The following is a 20,881-nucleotide window of genomic DNA, read 5'->3' on the forward strand; positions in this document are numbered from 1 at the left end:
TATTAAGCCTCAAACTATAGCTTCAGTAAAAGCTGGGCTTCTTTTGATGGTGCAGTGCTCTGGCTCCCTGTTCACTGTGTAGTACAAATAATCTCTCAAGTTCTTCTTGTGCACCGATGTGAAGCGAGCAGCAGTCTGAATTTGCTCATGCAATCTGTCCCCGCCACAGCATGCAGACAGTAAATCCTCTTCTCACTGCAGGAAGGGAAATGCAATGAGTTTTGGTTTTTCAGATATTGACAAAACAAAGATTCTGAAAATCAAAGAGTAGGCGCATTACCTTATTGAAAGAAGCAACAAAACTTAATTCGTAAGTTTGCCACTTAAACAAACCAATAAGTATTGTGCAGACACTATCATAAATTTATACTAACAAGCTATTATGGTTTTGAATGTAACAACCTGAATGATCTTGGATAGATGTTGTGTTCAGACTGACTCTCAAAGCATTCATTCAAATTATGACTCCAACTCCACTGATACTTCTGGCCTCTTGTTGCTGTTGGAATCTCCAAATTGTGAAAAATTTCCTGTAGTTTCACTGCAGATACATGTTACTTACACCTGAACTGCTTCTCCCCATACATGACATCTATGCTTCAGATTCCAATTCTTTTGAAAACTGATCCCCAACATCTAGGACTTTAGGCTTCTCGGCTGAGTTTCCCCTCCTCTTATCATTGATTTGCTTCACAGTCTTCCATACAGTCCATTGGTCCTCAAACCTTCTGCCAATGGGAACAGTTAGTCTCTAACTACTCTGTCCAGATCCCTCATGATTTTGTAATGCCTCCATCACATCTTCTTTTACCTTCCTCAGTAAAAGGAGTAAAATTTGTATGTGTGTTTCTGCCAGCTTTGTAATTCATGCTGTAAGTAGTGGACATATTGCAGATTATCTACCTGTTCATGATGTTTCCTAGTTTGGGAAGTTTTTTTTTCCAGAAAGCGTTAACTCTCAAGTTGTCTGTTCCGAGATAATCTGCCACTCATTTTGTGCAGATTTCATCCTAGTGAGTCGTTTTAAATGGCACTTGCTTATTTTCTCAAAATCAATGGATACCAAAAGAAGTAAAATCTAACTTTTGAGCAGCCCATCAGAATTTTAGTCATGCTGTTATGATTATAATTCACTTGGACTTTGCTTTTGTGCTTTCAAGGAAAATTAGCATCAGTAAAAGTTGTAAGGGGAACTCTGTAATAGTGTTATTTTTCATACAAAAGTCGAAAGCAATGTTCCTGAATTTTGAATGATGGCTGAGCTGAAAATGATGGGTCTGTTCTTACACTATGGCAGCTGAATAGACTGCTAGGATTTAGCATTCATTTAGATTTCTTGCACTAGCCAATTTCCAGTGTGCAATTCAATAAGGGCTGGTAATTTTCCTTTTGCGAATTCATGCTTTGCTCAGGATAGTGAATCAAAACCGCATTTTTCAATGGGCAAACAGCCTTCTCTCTCATCCATGATTCTATATTTTGGATTACAGTTTAATCTTTAACTATAATAATGTCAAGTTTTGTATTTATGTTTTCCATTCCTTTTTCTGTCTTGAGGCTCCTTAGCACCTTCTAAACCTGTAATCACTGCCATCTAAAAGGGCAAGGGCAGAAGATACCCCTACAAACCATTTGCCATCTTGACTTGGAAATATATCACTGTCCTTCAGGTCATTTGTCAAAGTTCTGAAATGCCCTTCTCACTGCATTGGACTGCAGGTTTTCAAGAAGGCAGTTCACAACGAGGAAATGAGCACTAAATGATGGCGTAGCCAGTGAAGCCCACATCCCATGAGTGAATCAAAAATGTAAATGTATTCAAACAACACAATGTTAAGACTTCCTGTATCCAACAGAAAATTTCAGTCTAATGTCATTCCTTAATAACCAAGTCCGTCATTGAGGGCCTTGTTCAGCTGAGCTGTTAGCAAGATCCTGAAACCAGCCATACTGAGGATAGCATCTAGGTTTAGCTACACAATTTCCCCTGCTCAAATGACATGATGTGCGGTAACACAGAGCTGTTTTCTCAAACTTAGCAGTTTAGTGGTAAAATTACTTTAAAGTTTTGTGCTTCTGTTTTCTATTAAAGATCTTATCCCTGGGGAATCCCCTTTTTAAACGTGAAATGTTTTTATTTAAAGTGTGTGAGCATCTGCTCCGATGACACTTAAGTATTTAATATTAGAAAGTAACCAACTCTATTTCAGCTCTATTTTAAGATGACAACCTTCCCTGCTTAATGTGCTGTAATTATGACATTGAAAAGGAAGCTATAGTTTCTGGTTAGCTGTCATATCTTCTCTTGGTACACTGTTGCAATCTTGTGAATTACCATATTACCTTCTAATTCCTTATACAGGCTATCTGTAAACACCAGTTTTGCATTTTTAAGCAAGTGTTCATTATCATTTGTAGCCTCTGTAATTGTTCCTTATTCATATACACTGGGCCAGTATTTATTCAGGAAGGTCAGATTACCTTATTATAATGAACATGTTTCCCATGTTTCTTTGCAGAGATGGTTAGGTTGTGTTGATTAAAAGTGGCAAGAATTGAATTGGCTCCTTTTTAATCAATCAGCTTGAGGCTTCCAATTATGTCTGGAAGATGCTGATTAAAAGATTGAGAAATTCTGAACAATAACAAAAACTTTTCTGATTCATTCTGTAAACAGGCAGAATCCTATTTGTGACTCAGGTAGGATTACTTAGAATCTGCTGTGGACATCTTGGCAATAATAGCTGTTTACAAAAATATGAGGCTTTAGTCCCCAAACCAATTTGTTTGCTTGTTTTCTTTAATCCACCTGCTGGCTATGCATAATTATACAAATTAATTTGTCAGTTGAAGTACAAGAGTTGTGTTTTCATAATCCTTTTACTTTATACATTTATGATCAATCTTTCTTTAGCAGTATCCTACCTTAGTCCTTTTCTTAAAGGCTTTGACTATGAGTATTGTTGCCAGGTTTTCTTCGCTACGTAACCCATTTGACCATTCTATGCTTACGATTAAATGCTACATTGCGATAGACAATTTTATTGTAATGGCATCATAGATGAGCTAATCTATCTGTCACCCAGTTTGCACATTTTCTAAATCCCGAATTGATGATCTGGAGTAGGAGTCCTCCTGAAAGTTCCTTTTCTTAGTCCAAGTATATTGAGGCCAGTTGTGCTATCCAAGTACAAACAGTGTAATAGGATCTTTTGTGACCACCTGAGACAGCAGATTTGGCCGTGATTGAAAGTTTGTTCCAAGATAAATGCGGCTCTTCCTTTATTCATAAGGGTTCTGAGTGGAAGAATACCAGTCTGAATTGTGCTCATTTCTTTGGAGTTGGTGTTGCAACCCATGAACGGTTGGCATAGAGAAAGAGAGTATTCCCATTGGGTTAAGGACAGGTCTGTAAAATATCTATAAAAACGGGGAACCACTTGGTTGTTTTGTCTCCCGTTACCTATACTCCATATTCTACTGACTGATCAATTTTCCTCTTAAAGCTCCCGACAAAGGAAGGTAATATTTAGGAATAGTTTTGGGGCTATACATCAGCTTACTTGTTGCTGAGCTTTCTTGAGCATGCAAAAAAAAGTCAAGTTCTTGTCTTGTACAGCACATAACTTGCAGTTCATCCAATGTATAAAGATTGGCATTGACGTTGATGTTTTTGAGTTCACTCCATCAGTCCCTGGACCCTGTTCCAAGGAGTGGATAACATTTTGTTTTTGCCTTTTAATGAATTTCAAAAAGAGCCGATTCAATACTGAGAGTTCCTTTCAAACACAATACAGATTATAATTTTGGGCCCACAAGCATAATAATAAGTCCTTGTTATATCTCACATGAACACCTTCCAAACCCACAACCACAACCATCTAGAAGGTAAAGAACTACGGATACGTGGGCACACCACCAGCTACCAAGATCCCCTCCATCCTGACTTGGAAGTATGCCCCCATTCCTTCATTGCCACTGGGTCAAAATCCTGGCATTCTTTCCTTTGTGGGTTTTGTGGGTCAGCCCACAACACATGGACTGTAGAGGTTCAAGAAGGCTGCTCACCACTGCCTACTCAAAGGCATACAGGGATGGGCAATGAATGCTGGCCAGCTGGCAATGCCCACAAATAAATTTTGAAAGATGGTTTTGAAAACACATGTATGGCATGTTGGTCCAGCAGCCATTGCTTTACTGAGGCTTCCTGAAATCAAAGGATGTTTACATCCACTCATACTGTGCCCAGTTAAGATTGAGTTGCATTTGGTAGTAATAATGGATTTTCCAATTGCAAAACTTTCCAAAGCTCATTTTGCTGCTGTTTGGCATATTTGATTGTTTACAGTCTGCCTCGCTTTCCGTAACTGTGCAACTCTTTGATTGTGATTTTTTTTGTCCCGAGGGAAACTATTCTACTACTTTTCAATAATCCCTAATCAAGATGTTAAACTTATACCCTTAACATTCTACATTTATGAACAATTGTTATTAGATGACGTCTAGTCAGAATTAAGTGTGAGATTTGGAAGTTGGAATCAATACCCAAAGAGTTAGCAGTATTTGGGAATTTAAAAAAAAAATTGGCTGGAAATCTCAAATGACAGCTGAAAGTTCCAAATACGTCAGTGGAAATGATGTGAGCCATTATTAAAGTTTAAATCTTGTCATAGCCTTTCCCCTCAGATGTGGATGACTTTTGTGGCTTATTTACTGCTGCTAAAGTGTCTGAGGTGGAGGGGAAGCAGCCTTTTATTAGAAATGTTGCTGTTTGTTCCCACAACTTGCTTATGTGCATGACAGTTCAGGACAACTTAGCATCCTTGAGGTTACCATTGATCAGAAATTTAACTGAACCAGCTGGGTAAATATTGTGGCTACAGGAGCAAGTTAGAGACTTGCTATCATTTAAAAAGCAACTCACTTTTATTTATTTGTGGGATGAGAGCCAGCATTTGTAGGCCATTTTTAATTACTCTTGAGAAGAAGTGTTCTGACTACTCATTTCCACAGCTGTTGCACACAGTGAGGATTCAGGAGAGGGAAGCAGCAAGTGGATGGTTTAGAGGGAGCGAGGACTGGTGAGAGAGAGAGTCAAAGGGATCAGGAGAAGTTGCAAATTGGCAAGTTGGCAACTAGAGGATGGACTAGGGAGCAGGAGGGCTGGGGTCAAACGGGTCCCAAGTCCCTTTGTTAAACGAGCATGAAAATACTTTAATATTGAACTCATGGTGCCAAATGAGAATTCAAGTCCCATTAACTGACCAGGATTAAAGGGCAACAAATTAAAACATAGCACTATTAAACAGGAATTGCTAAAGCTGCGCCACATGAACTGCAGCAATTCAAGATGTAACTCACCACCACTTTCTCGTGGGCAACAAGGGAAGGGCTCTAACATTGTCAGCCACACATCCCATGAGAAAATTAAAAACAAAACTTCAAAAATAAATTGCTTCAAAGAACTGACTCCCATCGTAAGGTTTTTGCAGAAGGGAAGAGTAACAATGATTCGTGTAACTCAAATGTTTAAGGGAATTAGCATGTTTAAAGCACATAAAAGCTTTTCAAACCTCCGTGTTTGTTTTCTTAAAAGAACAAGTTTGCAAGGAGCAGATTTTTCAGGAAGCTACCTGAATTAGTACTCCTTGCTTCAGAAATTACACTCCAAGTCTATAGTATAAAATGGCTTCTGTGGCTCAATCACTTTGGGTAAAGCCTTTACTCCTTAGAATGACTGAATAACAATGAGCAATTTATGTCTACTGTTGAACTGCCACAGTTTCTGGTGGTCTTTTATTGTGGTGGAGACCTCTAAGTGTCAAACTTAGTTTAGCTTCACACTATGCCACTGAACACTTTTAATCCCGTTTAAGAGCTGGTAAACTCAAGCAGAATATTTCCGTAGCTTCATAATGTATCCATAGATGACATCTGAGGAATAACACTTACCTACTTTATTAGACAACTAATGCACCGTAGTTAGGATTTTGCAGCCCAGCCATATCTATTTAATGTGCCCTGAGCAGTTAACCTTAAATATTGGTCTCATCAAATCTCCCTCCATTTCACTGATTATCGATGCTTCCATGACAAGCCGTTGTTGAGAATGTCTGTTTCTGTCACTTACCAGCTCAATATCAGTGTTCATTTGAGTGCGACATAACAAGTGGCTCTCAAGCAAATCTTCCTCAGCAAAGGAATATGATATAGAACAAAGTCATATTTCATGTCTTTATCAATTCCCACTTCTATTCAGAATCACAGAGTATTTGGGCACAGAAAGAAACCTTTCAGCGTCTTGTGTCTGTGCAGACTCTCTGAAGGAGCAGTTCACCTGGTACATTCCCCCGACTTCTCCCTGTGGCCTTGCAAATTGTTCCTTTTTAGCTAACAGTTCCCTTTCAAATGCTTCAATTGAACCTGCCTCCACTGCACTAGGGATCAGAACAATAGGCTGTGTAAAAAGCTTTTACTTGCTTTTGCCAATTAACCTAAGTCTGTGCATTCTTGTTCATTTCGCCAATGGAAATACCTTCCTTTAACTACTCTCTCCAGATCCCTCCTAAATCTCCATCAAGTCTCCTCTCAATCTCCTCTTCTGCAAGGAAAACAGTGCCAACCTGTCAACCTGGAGTTCCTCATCCCTGGAAACATCATGCATATCTTTTCTGCACTCTCCCCAATGTCTTCATAACCTTCTGAAAGTACAGTGGCTCAAACTAAAGACACAACTCCAGTTGAGTTTGAACCTTTGTTCTGTACAAGTTGATTCACTCACCTTGCTGGGATTATAAAATGTAGTTGCAGAGGAAATTTTGTTGACCATTCCACAGTAACAAATTAAACTGTTATAATGATCTGTCATTCAAGATACTTGCCATGTGGAAATTGCTTTTCAAACAATCTGTAATAGGCTCTGATTAGCATCAGTGTGCATTTAGGTTGGCTGTTATTTATGTGATTTCTTAATCTTTTTTAATCACTGAGTGATTGCTGATATTATAGAAACTAGGAGCAGGCAGTGGTGATGCCCTGACCTCTGGACCAGAAGGCCTGGGTTCACATCCCACCAACTGCAGTGGTGTGTCATGACACTTCTGAAAAGATTGATTAAAAGTATCCAGAAACCAGGAGCAGTTTAATCATTAGAAATGATGTTTCACATGCTTCTGTGGTTGTCATTTTTAATTGTGTTAATTCAGTTCCCTCATTCATCAAGCTTAATGACCTTTCAAGATCTAGATTCTAAAGGTTATGCCTGTCCACGGGGTTTAACATAAAAATACTTCAGAGATGTACTTCTAATTAAATCTGGCTGTTTAATGCTTCAAACAAGAAGAATTGAAACAATGTTTAGTTTAAATTTAGGAATAAAAGTGAGTTCCATGGGAATATTGTATACCACATTATTCTTCTTTCTTGACTTGGATCTGCATGATCAAAACTTGCTTAACAAGCAGATCCTCAAACATAAGAAATTCACTAATTTTTGGCGTATCTTGCTTGATTTGTTTGTGGATGACATTGTACAGCAAAAGAAAAGCCAACATAAAGAGTTGATGAAGTGTCATCTAGGTTTGAAATGTTAGCTTGTTCTCTGTCCACAGATGCTGCCTGACCTGCTATGATTTCCAGCATTTTGTTTCCACTCAAAAGCCAGTGTTGATTTCTCTGTCCAACTTCATTCAAATGCCATGTGTGCGAAAATAGTTGACTCCTCTCAAACTGGGTATGATGTCACACTGGTGGATTAGGGCAAATATTTCTTTTACAGTTCTATAGCAGGAATGTTTGTTTCAAGCCTTGTGTATTAAACATGGAAATAATCTCTGTCATTTCTCCAGCATGGCTGTCCTTCACTTTGAATACAAGAATAAATGTAAGCTTTTTTCTTAATTTTGAAGTTGTTCTTTGTGCTGCTGGAGATTTGATTTCTATGTGTTGCCTTCTGTTCTTTTCCTAGAGCGCCAGGTCTTCCTTGCCACTTGGAAAGACATCCCCAATGAAAATGAGCTTCAGTTTCAAGTTAAAGACTGCCATCTAAATGCAGGTATGTGGATACTTTCAGGATAAGAGGCTGCATTTGCACAGTGTTGATGCAAGTATTTAATTTCAGTACATCAAAGCTTCTATGATTTTCAAAAATGGGTCCACAGTGTTCTTGCCTTACATCTAACTACTTTGCTAACTAGAGCGTATGGTGAAAAGTTACCATGTTATAGGTTATTGCAGAATCTTGAAGTCCATATGAGCATGGATAGAAGATTAGCTGGTAGGAAACAGAATAAATGGGTCTTTGTCTGATTGGCAGGGTGTGACAAGTTGAGTTCTACAGGTCTTTTCTTGGGCTTCAAGATTTATAATAGTAATGTTGTTAAGGGGGAGCAAGGGCATGCAGACACTTAGGTGGGTAGAAAAGTATGTTGTGAAAAAGATATGTTTGCTGAAAGATGTGTTGAGTGAATGAATAAATTCTGGCGTATGGATTATAATGTGGGAACATGCGAACTTCTTCACTTTGGCATCAACAGTGAAAAAGCAGAGAATGAGTTAAACTGAGGACAACTACACAAATTTGAGGTGCAGAGACATTTGGGTACTGTAGTGCATGAGTCACAAAAAGCAGACTAACAGAATGCTGTCCTTCATTGAGAGAAGTCAAACATAACAATCAGGATGTTATCTTTTTTTAAATTTTGCCAGGCATTAGTAAGTTCGCGCCTTGATTACTGTGTGCGGCTTTGTTCTCCTTATTTACTGAAGAATATTAATGCATTATAGGCAGATCAGAGGGAATTTACTGGGTTGATACTTAGAACGTACAGGTTGTCATATCAGGATAGGTTGTTTCCGCTGGAGTTTAGAAACATGAGTGTGGCCTGTGAATGAGATCTTGAATGGTCTCGACAAGGTGGATGTGGAAAAGGTATTTGCTCTTGTAGATGAATTCAGAACTATGAGGCACTGCTTTAACATTGGAGCCCCGTTCTTAGAACAGAGGAAGGAATTCTTTTAGATTAGCTTCCCTGCAGTGTGGAAACAGGCCCTTCGGCCCAACAAGTCCACACCGCCCCTTGAAGCATCCCACCCAGACCCATCCCCCATCACCCACACACCCCTGAACACTATGGGCAATTTAGCATGGCCAATCCACCTAGTCTGCACATCTTTGGACTATTGGAGGAAACTGGAGCACCCGGAGGAAACCCATGCAGACACGGGGAGAATGTGCAAACCACACAGCCCGAGGCTGGAATTGAACCGGGTCCCTGGCGTTGTGAGGCTACAGTGCTAACCACTGAGCCACCGTGCTGCCCTCTTTTACTGAGGATTGTGGTGGCGGAGGCAAGGTGATTGGATATTTTTAAGACAGTGGTGGATAGATTTTTGGTAAGCTGGTGAATCAAGGGTATCGGGGTAGATGGGTGTGTGGAATTAAAAACACAAATCAGCCATGATCTTATTAAGCAAGCTCAAGGGGCTGAATGGTCTACTTCTCTCTTATTTTGTATGTTTGTATGCAATATTGGGTTATTAAATTTAAAGGTGTTATTGTTTTGATCCATATTAGTAACAATGGACGTGCTGGCAGCCAAGTAAGGACTTCAGAGCAGGTGTGAGGAGTCATGTGGCTTATTTCTTCTGCCACTTACGATAAATAATGTAAAATGAAGTGGCGGGAATCAGTTCTGGCATAAATATTGCAAAATTTTCTTTTCAGCTTAAAATGAATCAATTTTATCATCATGCTGAATGTCAACTTGGCTTCATTGGCAGCGCTATCATCTCTGAGTTAGAAGGTTGCCGATTTAGGACTCACTGCAGGAACTGAGCTCATGATCTATGCTGATATATAAGTCCCATCTTCTTTAAGGTGCCATGATCTGGGTATTACTTTAAATTGAAGTCCCATTAGCTTGTTCCACTGCTCAGATCTATGTTAACATCCGCCAACATTATTCAAAAATCAGGGCTTTCCCACGAACCGTTCTCCAAATCAAGTATTCTGGCATCAGTTTGCCAGTCATTCATTTAAGTTGAAAGGCACATGCATTTGCTTACATTTTCTGCATTTGTATGTGCAGCATTTTAAATATTGCGTTTAACTTTGTAGGTAGGAGGCAGGGAGTAGGAATAGAAGGAACATTCTGATTGATGGGCTGTGATCAGGGTTCTGTGCTGGATCCTCCACTTTTCTTCATAGACGTGAATTACTTGAGTGATTAACCGGAGAATTGTATGTTCAAATTTTTAAACTACAAAGTCGGGATGCACAGGAAGTTGTATATGTAGGAGGTGGAAGATGCAAAGAAATGCAGACAGACTAAGTGAATGATCAAAACTTTTTGTGTGCTGTGTATAGGTAGCACGTGCTTAGGAAAACTAATAGAATGGCGTCACTTATCACAAGGGAGATTGAATATAAAATAGGGAGGCTCTGCTTGGGTTACAGAGGACACTGGTGAGACCACATCTGGAGGATTGTGCACTGTATTGTTTACCTTATTTAAATGCTTCGAAGGTGGTTCAGAAAAGATTTCCCATAACCACCTAAAATAAGTATATAAGGAGAGATTGGGCAGGTTTGGCTTGTATCTTCTGGAGTGTAGAAGAGTTTTTTAAAAAAAAGTTTGTTCGAAACATACAAGATCCTGAGGGTTCTTGTCAAGGGTGGATGTGGAGAGAATGTTTCCTCTTGTGGATAACCTCATGTTTAACGGTCACCCTTTTAAAAAATAGGGGTTGTCCATTTAAAGCAGACATCAGGTGTTTTATTTTTCAACTGGTTTGAGATTCTTTACAGTTCTCTTCTTGCAAGGGTGGATGAAGCAGTGTCTTTGAGGGTATTTTTAAGGAAGAGGCTGCAAGTTTCTTTTTAAACAATAGGTGAAATGTTCTCGGGATAGGTGGGATTTCGGTCTTGAGCTGACGGTCAGGGTAAGCATGATTTTATAAAGTGTTGGAACAAACTCAAGGTGCTGAATAGCCTAATTTGTTTATTCATCAATGATAATTACATGCAACGCCAGCCACTGTGGAGCTAAGGAGTTAATTCAATATTTTATTAATACTTAGTCTTTCATAAAAGACTTATGAAATGTTGCAAAGTTAAAGAATTCAGTTGTCCAGACAGACAAATTATGAAAGCTAGTTTATAAGTACAATAAGTGAATTAATAGATTATTGGCCTTTACCGCAAGCTAATTAGAATTTAAAGGGAAGGAAATCCTCCTCCAGCTACAGAGGGTCTTGGTCAAACATTGTGCAAACACACAAGACTGTGGAATGTGAATGTTGGAAATATTCAGCCGACCTGGCAACATTTGTACAAAGAGTAACAATGTTTCAGACAATTATTCCAGCACAGAGGGTGGCCATTCAGCCTATCGTGTCTGCACCTGCTGTCTGAATGAGGAGTCCACTTGGTGCCCTTCCCATGCCTTTCCCCAACCCTGTAATCCCAAGTATTAGTCAAATCAACCTTTTCTGAATGGCTTCTAATGCATTAATTTTCTTCTTTAAATGAGGAAATCAAAGCTGTGCCTCATAAATCAGGTGTGGTCTCACCAGTAGCAAACCAACTCTACCTTACATTACATTTACCTTACACTAAAGGAGAATATTCCATTTACTATACCTGTATACCTCCCAGTCGCGAACCACTTCAACTCCCCTCGCACTCCCTGGACGACATGTACATCCTGGGCCTCCTCCAGAGTCACAGCAATGCCACCCGAAAACTGGAGGAACAGCACCTCATATTCTGCCTGGGAACCCTACAACCCGATGATTTCAATGTGGACTTTATGAGCTTCAAAATCATTCCACCCCGGCCTCATCCCAAGACCAGCACACCCCCCCCCATCCCCGCCTCCTTGACCTGTCCGTCTCCTCTCCCACCTCACTGACCAACCCCCAACCCCACCTCCTACCTACACTCACCTTTATTAGTTTCATCCCCACCTCCTTGACCTGTCTGTCTTCCCTCCACCTTTCTGCTCCGCTATGTACCTTATGTCACTGCACCCCCCTCTCTATTTATTTCAGAACCCCCTTTCCCTCCCTCATTTCTAAAGAAGGGCGCAGGCCGGAAACAGCAGCTTTCCTGCTCCTCTGATGCTGCCTGACCTGCTGTATTCTTTCAGGTCCACACCTTGTTATTTCAGACTCCAGCATTGGCAGTTCCTACTGTCTCACCTGTACGCTAACTTGTGTTTTATGTAGCAGAACACACCGATCCCTCATAGTCTGAGCCCTGCAATCTGCTTTTCCATTCCTATCAAAATGGACAAATTCAAATTTTCCTCCATTGTACATAGTATACTAAATTTATGCATATTTATTTGACCTCCCTAGCAGACTCCTTATGTCATCGTCTTAATCTGCCACCTGCCTTCGTGTTATCATCAATTTTGCAATGTTACACTTGTTTCCCATTATCCAAGCTATTCAAATACCTAGAGAGTTGAGGCTCCAGTACTGATCCTTGTTACGTACCACTTGTGTGTGCCAATCGGAAATGGCCCATTTATGCCTACTGTCTGTTCCATGTTGGTTACCCAATCATTTGTTCACACTATTATGGTTAACTCCACACCAGGATCTCCTGTTTTTGCATAGTAACCTCTATTGTGGTATCTTGTCAAATGTCTTCTGGAAACCTAAGTACCGCAAATGTAAAGATTCCCTTTTATCCACATTGCTTGTTACTTCCTCCAGAATCTCCAATGAGTTAGTCAAGCATGACTTCCCTTTAGTAAAATGATGCTGACTGTTGGATTGTATTAAGATTGTCTAAGTGCCATACTACATCGAAAATAAAAGGTTCCAGCATTTTCCCCTCGACAGAAGATTGCACCAGAATTGTGTGTACACACCATCATTGAGGGTGTTTTTAAACCCTTTCATATGAGATAATAACCAAGACATCACCTGGACTTGAACTCAGGACCTCTGGTTATTTGACTGGCATTTTAATCAACCAAACCACAGAGCCCTCACACAGTGATTGGTTTCTCTCTCAACAGATGCAGTCAGTTCTGCTGAGTATTTCAAGCATGTTCTGTCTCTATTTGGTCAGACACCATCGAGAATACAGTTGTCAGCTTTGGACATCAAATCTTGAGAAGGACACGTTAGACTGTGAAAGGGGCATTGTGAACATTCACCAGAATGTAGTCATTGGCTACATCAAAGGCAGATATTTGGCATATACCTTTTGCATTTATTAGGTTGAGGGATGATCAAATTGAGGTGTTTGAAATAACAAAGGAATTTGACAGAGTAGATACTCTGCAGAGAAGCATGATCCGTAAATTAAAGCTTAGCCATTTAGGAGTGAAATCAAGAAACAAAATATAGTTGAAATCGGAATCTTTCTCCAAAAAGGCTGTGGCTGCTGGATCAATTTAAAATGCGCAAGGCAGTGAAAATTTTGAAAGGTAAGGATTCCAAAGAATTTGAATCAAAGCTAGGTAATTGGAGGTGGAATAAAGAGCAGTTAATAATGTGAAAGCAGGGTAGAACAGACTGGAGGGACTGAATGGCCCACTATCATTTCTGAGATCTGAAAAATCGGGGTTCGTTCTTTGGCATATTTCTGAAACCTTGATCATACAAGACTATTAAAGAATATTGTTTCAAAAATCAATGAAAAGTCAAACTGGAATTAATTTGTAAATGCAGGTCAATATAGAAGACAATCCCAAAAATAGGTATGATAGAATTTGAATGCGCTGAAATTTTTAAAAGCTGGATGGAGATAGAAAGTATCATGCTAAAAAGTAGCATGAAGAACACTGACCTTAATTATTAGGAATTAGCTACCAAATAAATTCGCAAGGTAGCTGTGTTGATTTAATGTTGTAATGAATCTGATTATGGAACTCATGATGTACTCTTCATTTACTTTTTTTAATTGCTGAATCTTTTAAGCAATACTACTTATGTTCAGATCACAACTGCCCTAAGATCTGCATTAAAATTTAATTCCTTGGCTGAATTTATAATTTGTAAATGTCAACTGTTGGTCTTTTTTTTCTTAGCTTTCTGTTCAGGTATGTATTTCAGAGCAGATAATTATGGATATATAATTTCTGATGCCTCTTGAGCATTATGTCAGTTCATTATAACTTCACAGCTGCTTGTGCATAATGAATTTTCTCAAACAGTGTCTCAGATACCAGCATTGATGCTGCACTCTTTGTTATTATTGAATATACTTAGTGGGGCATATCAGCACTCAATAGGAAAAATAGCAAATAAATCATGTTGGATATGATTTAATTCCTGTGACATAAGCTTTATTTATCCCTACAGTTTGTTCTCACTAATACCTACCTTATTTGCACCAAGAACTGAAATTACTGGAAAAGCTCAGCAGGCATGGCAGCACCTGTAGAGAGAAATCAGAGTTAAAGTTTCGGGCCCAGTGACCCTTCCTACCTTGTTTGTGCTTTGAGGCAAAGGTGAGCGAGCACACTGTCTGGAGTGTTTAGTAAGTTCTGATGGATATGTGTTACTGCTAAGGCCACTATACATCTGGAAGGTTGTGATGTAAGTTGTACAGGCTACCTCAGAGGACTGAGTTTGAAACAAATTGAAGGCTTCGAATTTTTTCTCCTTGCTCTGTCTCTGATATATACTTTCTTCCAATGGTGATAGAGGAGAGGATGCATTATTTAGTTTCCTAATTTAGTTAACCCAGGTGCAGTGATCCTGGGCAAGCTTCTGCTCAGACACAAAGGCCAATCAAACCTCTTGAGTGAAGCTTTGTGTGCCCTCATAGTAAGTCCTTCAATCAGCGCAGCAGATTTGCTTTGGTCAGTAAATGTCAGACAATCTGGCCACATGGCCAGCCCAGTTCACTTGCAACTGTCTGAATGTCAGTGGTTGATGTGTAAGCTCAAGTGAGCAACTTGGTATCTGGTATTTTGTTCTGACAGCTGATTTCCAGAAGCTTCCAAACATTGCAGAATGAAGGTAATTGAGCTTCCTGTGATGACCCTGATACATAGTCTAAGAACATAAGAACTAGGAGCGGGAGAACGTGATTCTGCCCCTTCAGCCTGCTCTGCCATTTAATACAATCATTTTCCTGCCCACTCTCCAAAACCCCTCAACTCATTACTCATTAAAAATCCGTCCATCATCTCCTCAAATTTACCCGGTCCTCCACATCCTTGATGCACTGAATACCACAGATTCAAGACACTTTGACAAAAGTAATTTTTCCTAACCTCTGTTTTAATTTTGATCTCCGTTATCCTAAAACTACGACTTCTCATTCTAGATGGCCCTAAATGAGGAACCATCCTTTCTACATTTACCCTGTCAGTGCCCTTTAACATCTTATACACAAATGAGATTTTCTCTCATTCTTCTTGACTCCAGAGGGCATAGGTCTAAACTACTTAATCTCTCTTCATAAGACAAACTTCTCACATCTGGAATCAAACTAGTGAAGCTCTTCTGAACTACCTGCAATACAGGTAAATTTCTCCTCAAGTAAGGGGACAGAATTGTACACTACAATCCAGGTGCAGTCTCACTAATGCTTTGTACAATGCAGCAACGCTTCCCTACTTGTAAACTCTGTTCCTTTAACACTGGATGCCAACATTCCATTTGCCTTCCTTTTACTTGCTGCACCTGCATAATAGTTTTCTGCAATTCATGCACACCCAGATCCCTCTGCACCAAAGCTCTGTGAAGTTTCTTCTAAGTCTTGCTGGTCAGCAAAGTTGACAGGGATTGTTGCTGTATCGACTTTGTTAGTAGGTAGAAATATTTCTGTCCATTGCCAGGCTGATGTTTGAGGTCTTGCTGAACACTGTACTTGCTTTGGCAGTTGTGGCCTGTGTCTCATTTTCAATATAGCTGACTGAAAAGCATGTATTGCCGAGATTGGTGACCTCATCCACTACTGTCAGTTACAGTTGTGGAAAAAAGTTTGGGCTCATAATAGGGTACTTAACTTCAGTTTTATGGACAACTTGAAGAAATCTTGTGCTTTGAGAGCAAGTCTATGCTACATTGCATGTCCAACTCTGAATGTTCAGCTAGCACAAAGCCATCATCAAAAAATGCATCTTTGATACCTTGGCTTTTACCAGGTGTTATGTCAAATTGACCAGCATTTGGAGGAAGTCTGTTTTTGATGCCAGGAACACCATCCTGGTCGGCATCTGAGAGTATGGTGCAGTGTATCGCACCGAAAAATATTAATGCTAGTACCCAGCCTTATTTAACTCCGTAGGTCAGAAGCCTCAGCTGTTAAACCATAATGATAAATAGCTCTGGTCAGCTGATTAAGATACACATAACAATCAGTTTTTAGCCTTGGCTGAGTGCTAATACTCTGAGTAAGAAGGTTAAGCTTTGTATCTGAAAGACTTGAGCGCATAACCTGGCCAACACCTCTGTTCAGTCCTGATGGAGAGCTGCCATCTTTCACATGGTGTACTGCGGCCCCTTTCCAGATTTTGGTGATAATAAAGGATCCCAAGGCATTATTCAGAGGAGAATGTCGGAGTAGTCTTTGTGTTCTAGCCAACATTTATCTCTCAACCAACATAACACTAACTAAGAAACTGACCATAGATAATAAAAATTGGCTTTATGCAAATTGGCTGATATTTCTGTATTGTAGAAGTGAACCCACTTAAATAAACTTATCATTGGCTGTAAAGTGGTTTAGGATGTCCTGAAGTCGCATTAATAAAATAATGTTCTCTTTCATCCGTTCTACTTTTATATTGTTTAAAATAACATCTTCAGTAACAAAGTTTGGGAAGAAGATTTATATTAGTCAGTGTTACTCAGATTTTTAATTAGATGAAGTATGAAAATGTATGCATGCTGTAGTCTTCTGTTCCTTTCTGATTCTCACTGATGCATTATGAAGTTGTAGTTAAATATTAAAGTTCCTTATGTAATTTTGGCCTGAAAATGAGAACATAAATCCACTTTGTTTCATAAACAAAGGCTCAGAATTCATTCTTTAATCAAGGAAACACTGCAGATTAAAACATTTTGCCATCACCTGACTGATTATTACGAAGGTACATTAGAAGCATCTCCTCTCATATGTAAAACGAATGGGGTGGCACGGTGGCTCAGTGGTTAGCACTGCAGCCTCACAGCGCCAGGGACCCAGGTTCGATTCCAGCCTCGGGTAACTGTCTGTGTGGAGTTGGCACATTCTCCCCGTGTCTGTGAGGGTTTCCTCCGGGTGCTCCGGTTTCCTCCCACAGTCCAAAGATGTGCAGGGCAGGCTGGGTGGATCGGTCGTGCTAAATTGCCCGTAGTGTTCAGGGGTGTGTGGGTTATAGGGGGATGGGTCTGGGTGGGATGCTGTAAGGGGCGGTGTGGGCTTGTTGGGCTGAAGGGCCTGTTTCCACACTATAGGGAATCTAATCTAATCTAAAAAAATGTGGTTGCAGTTCTAGCAATTGCAGTAATTTTGGTTTCCTACTTGAATACACATGCAGAATGGTGCAACACAGACAGAGTCCATTTAGTTCATCAGTTCACTGTGTGCTTTCTCATAACCCTGAAAATATTTCCTCTCATACATTTAGGGAATTCACTTTCAAAAGTTATTATTGAATCCTTTTCCTATAAGCCTTTTAGGCAATGCATTGCAAATCATTACACATTATGTTTAACAAAAGCTTGCAACCTGCTTCTGGTTTTTTTTGCCACTTACCTTGAATCTTTCTCCTTTGATTAGTGACAATTCAGTTAAAAGAAATCAATTCTCAGTGCATCTGGAAACCTTTGTTTCATAAGGCAAGTTGGAGAAAAATAAAATTTTGTTCACTGGATGCTCTATTTAGGAGGTAGATAGCTTTGGCAATACAGTTAAGGAGAATCCAACAGGATTGTACAAATACATTAAGGGCAAAAGGGTAACAAGGGAGAGAAAAGGTCCCTTTAAAGATTAGTAAGGCCACCCATGTTTGGAACCACAGGAGATGGAGGAGACATTAAATGAGTATTTTGCATCTGTGTTTACATGGAGGAGGATATGGAAGATAGAGAATGCAGGGAAGTAAATAACGGCATCTTGAAAAATGTCCATATTGCACAGAGGAGGAGGTGCTGAATGCTTTACAACGTATAAAGGTGGATAAATCCCTGGGACCTGATCAGGTGCACCCCGAAGCTCTGTGGGAAGGTAGGGAAGTGATTGCCGGGCACGTTGCTGTGATATTTGTCTCATCGATAGCCACAGGTGAGGTGCTGGAAGACTAGAGGTTTGGCCATCATGATGCCACTATTTAAGGGCGGTGAGGAAAAGCCAGGAGACTATAGACCACTGAATCTGACATCGGTGGTGGGCAAGTTGTTGGAGGGAATCCTGAGGGGCAATTTACATGTATTTGGAAAGGCAAGGACTGATCAGGGATCATCAGCATAGCTTTGTGCAAGGGAAATCATGTCTCTCTAACTGAGTTTTTTGAAGCAATGAAGAGGATTAATGAGTGCAGACTAGTGGATGCGATCTAAGTGGACTTCAGTAAGTTTCAACAAAGTTCCTCATGGTAGACTGGTTAGTAAGGTTGGATCATGTGAAATACAGGGAGAAGTAGGATTTTGGCTCTAGAATTGGCTTGTAGGTAGGATACACAGGGTGTGGTGGTGAAGTGTAGCTGGACATGAGCAGCAGTGTGCCACAAGGATTGGGGCCGGGTCCACTGCTTTTCATCTTTTATGTTCATATCCAAATCATTTATGTAAGAGATTTGGTTAGTAAGTTCACAGATGACACCAGAATTGGAGATGCAGTGGACAGCGAAGGAGGTTACTTCAGAGTACAATGGGATCTTGATCAGATGCGCCAATGGGCCGACGAGTGACAGATGGAGTTTAATCTAGATAAATGTGAGGTGCTACATTTTGAAAAAGCAAATCAGGACAGGACTTATGCACTTAACGATAAGGTCCTGAGGAGTGCTTTGCTGAACATAGAGACCTTGGAGTGCAGGCTCTCAGTTCCTTGAAAGAACAGTCGCAGGTAAATAGGATAGTGAAGAAGGCATTTGGTGTGCTTACTTTTATTGGTCAGTACATTGAGTATAGGAGTTGGGAGGTCAATTTGCGGCTGTAAAAGGACTTTGGACAGGCCATTTTTGTAATACTGTATGCAATTCTGGCCTCTCTGCTATAGGAAGGATTTTGTGAAACTTGAAAGGGTTCAGAAAAGATGTATAAGGATGTTGCCAGGGTTGGAGGGTTTGAGCTGTAGAGAGGCTGAATAGGCTGGGGTTATTTTCCCTGGAGCGTCAGAGGCTCAGGGGTGGTCTTTTATAAACTTCTATAAGTCATGAGGAGGCATATGTAGGGTGAATAACCAAAGTCTTTTCCGTGGGGTGGGGGAGTCCAAAACTAGAGGGCTTGGGTTTAAAGTGAGAGGAGAAAGATTTCAAAAGGACCGAAGGGGCAACTTTTTTCATGCGGAGGGTATTGTGTGTATGGTATGAACTGCCAGAGGAAGTGTGGAGGATGGTACAATTATAGCTTTTAAAAGACATCTGGATGAGTATATGAACAGGCAGGGTTGAGAGGAATATGGGCCAAATGTTGGCAAATGGGACTAGATTAACTTAGGATATCTGGTTGGCATGGATGAGTTGGAACAAACAGTCTGTTTGCATCTGTATGTCTCTATGACTCTATTTACATATCTGTCATGTTACAGAACGACCCTCATTTTGAGTAGTTTTAAAGCTGATTTTATGACAAGATAGCTATATCTTTGAAAAGTAAAATAACTAAATGAATCAAGTTGCATATTGTTATCTAAGGCTGACTTTAAAATAAATAACTTAAGAGATATAAAATATAAGCAATGTTGTGATAGCTTTGTTGAAATGAAATTACTGTATCATGAGCAAGTTAGAGTACAAAACGGGGGTGCAGTCTCAGTACACTGCAGAAAATACTTTCTCACCTTGCAGGATTCTGCATGTTAAGTGGTGTTGAATTAGAGAAGACTAAAATTATTAAATTGAAATACAACTTTGAGTGCTGATGAGGGACACAGGAAAAGTTAGTTACCTACCCCAGCAAGACATGGAGACTTTGTGCTTACTAGTTTGTGCATGTGATGTTGTACAATGAAGTGGACTCGATTCCACTGGGACACGTTCTTTAGGCTTTGTGCTAACTGGAAGAACCTAGTTATAGAGTCTTTGATTGCACTTGGCATAGTGTGGAATCTGATTATTTGTTCAAAAGAGCCACTCAAAGCTTTTACCAATAATAAAAAGCTCAAGGTTTTGAAATGAGTTTGCCTTATTTTAGAAATGCTGGTGAAATGTGTCCCAAAAGCCTTGGCATTTGTCACAGACCTGGGTCGATAGATGAGGTCCATGTAGTCACATGTGCTATTTCATTAATATTGGCTCAAAGACTGGTGTCAGTTTCAATAATCATTGACTTGGTTTGCAGCTCACTGGCAGAGTAGCCGACTGACAACAGATCAGCATAAGTAAAGCTGAACATTGATGCATGTGGATTGAATTAGACAAGGGGAACTAAATAAGCTCTTGCACGCATTTGCTGTTTTCTCTTGTTAAAACAGGTTTCCAAAAGAAAATAGTGGTGTTATTCCTTTTAGACTGTGTAATATGAGCAGTTAAATATATGAAGCCTCTTGCCTGATTGGAACGACCGTGTCTGAAAGTCTTTTGATTTGCACCATCACATTAGCGTTCCAGTAACTCAGCTCATTATTTACATTCCTGTTGCATGGCTTCACTTGACAGCTTGGAAGACTTGGAATTGCATTTTTGGTACAGCAGCAATCAGTGAAGGTAAAGAATATGTGAAGATGAACCAGGTTTAATAGGTGCTTTGTTGGAAAATCTCA

The 20,881-nt window shown here is 39.9% G+C and overlaps 1 protein-coding gene across 2 annotated transcripts in view; it reads left to right on the top strand.

Annotated features, from left to right (window-relative positions):
* Positions 1-20,881, top strand: part of ap2b1 (adaptor related protein complex 2 subunit beta 1) — a 280,263-nt gene that overhangs the window by 178,347 nt on the left and 81,035 nt on the right. For both annotated transcript variants that reach the window (XM_048557271.2, XM_048557272.2), the window contains one exon: positions 7,967-8,053. In XM_048557271.2, the coding sequence (XP_048413228.1) occupies positions 7,967-8,053 (87 nt within the window). The remainder of the gene's footprint in view (positions 1-7,966; positions 8,054-20,881) is intronic.

This window comes from Stegostoma tigrinum, chromosome 27 (assembly GCF_030684315.1).
Source record: "Stegostoma tigrinum isolate sSteTig4 chromosome 27, sSteTig4.hap1, whole genome shotgun sequence".
Classification (NCBI taxonomy): Eukaryota; Metazoa; Chordata; class Chondrichthyes; order Orectolobiformes; family Stegostomatidae; genus Stegostoma; species Stegostoma tigrinum.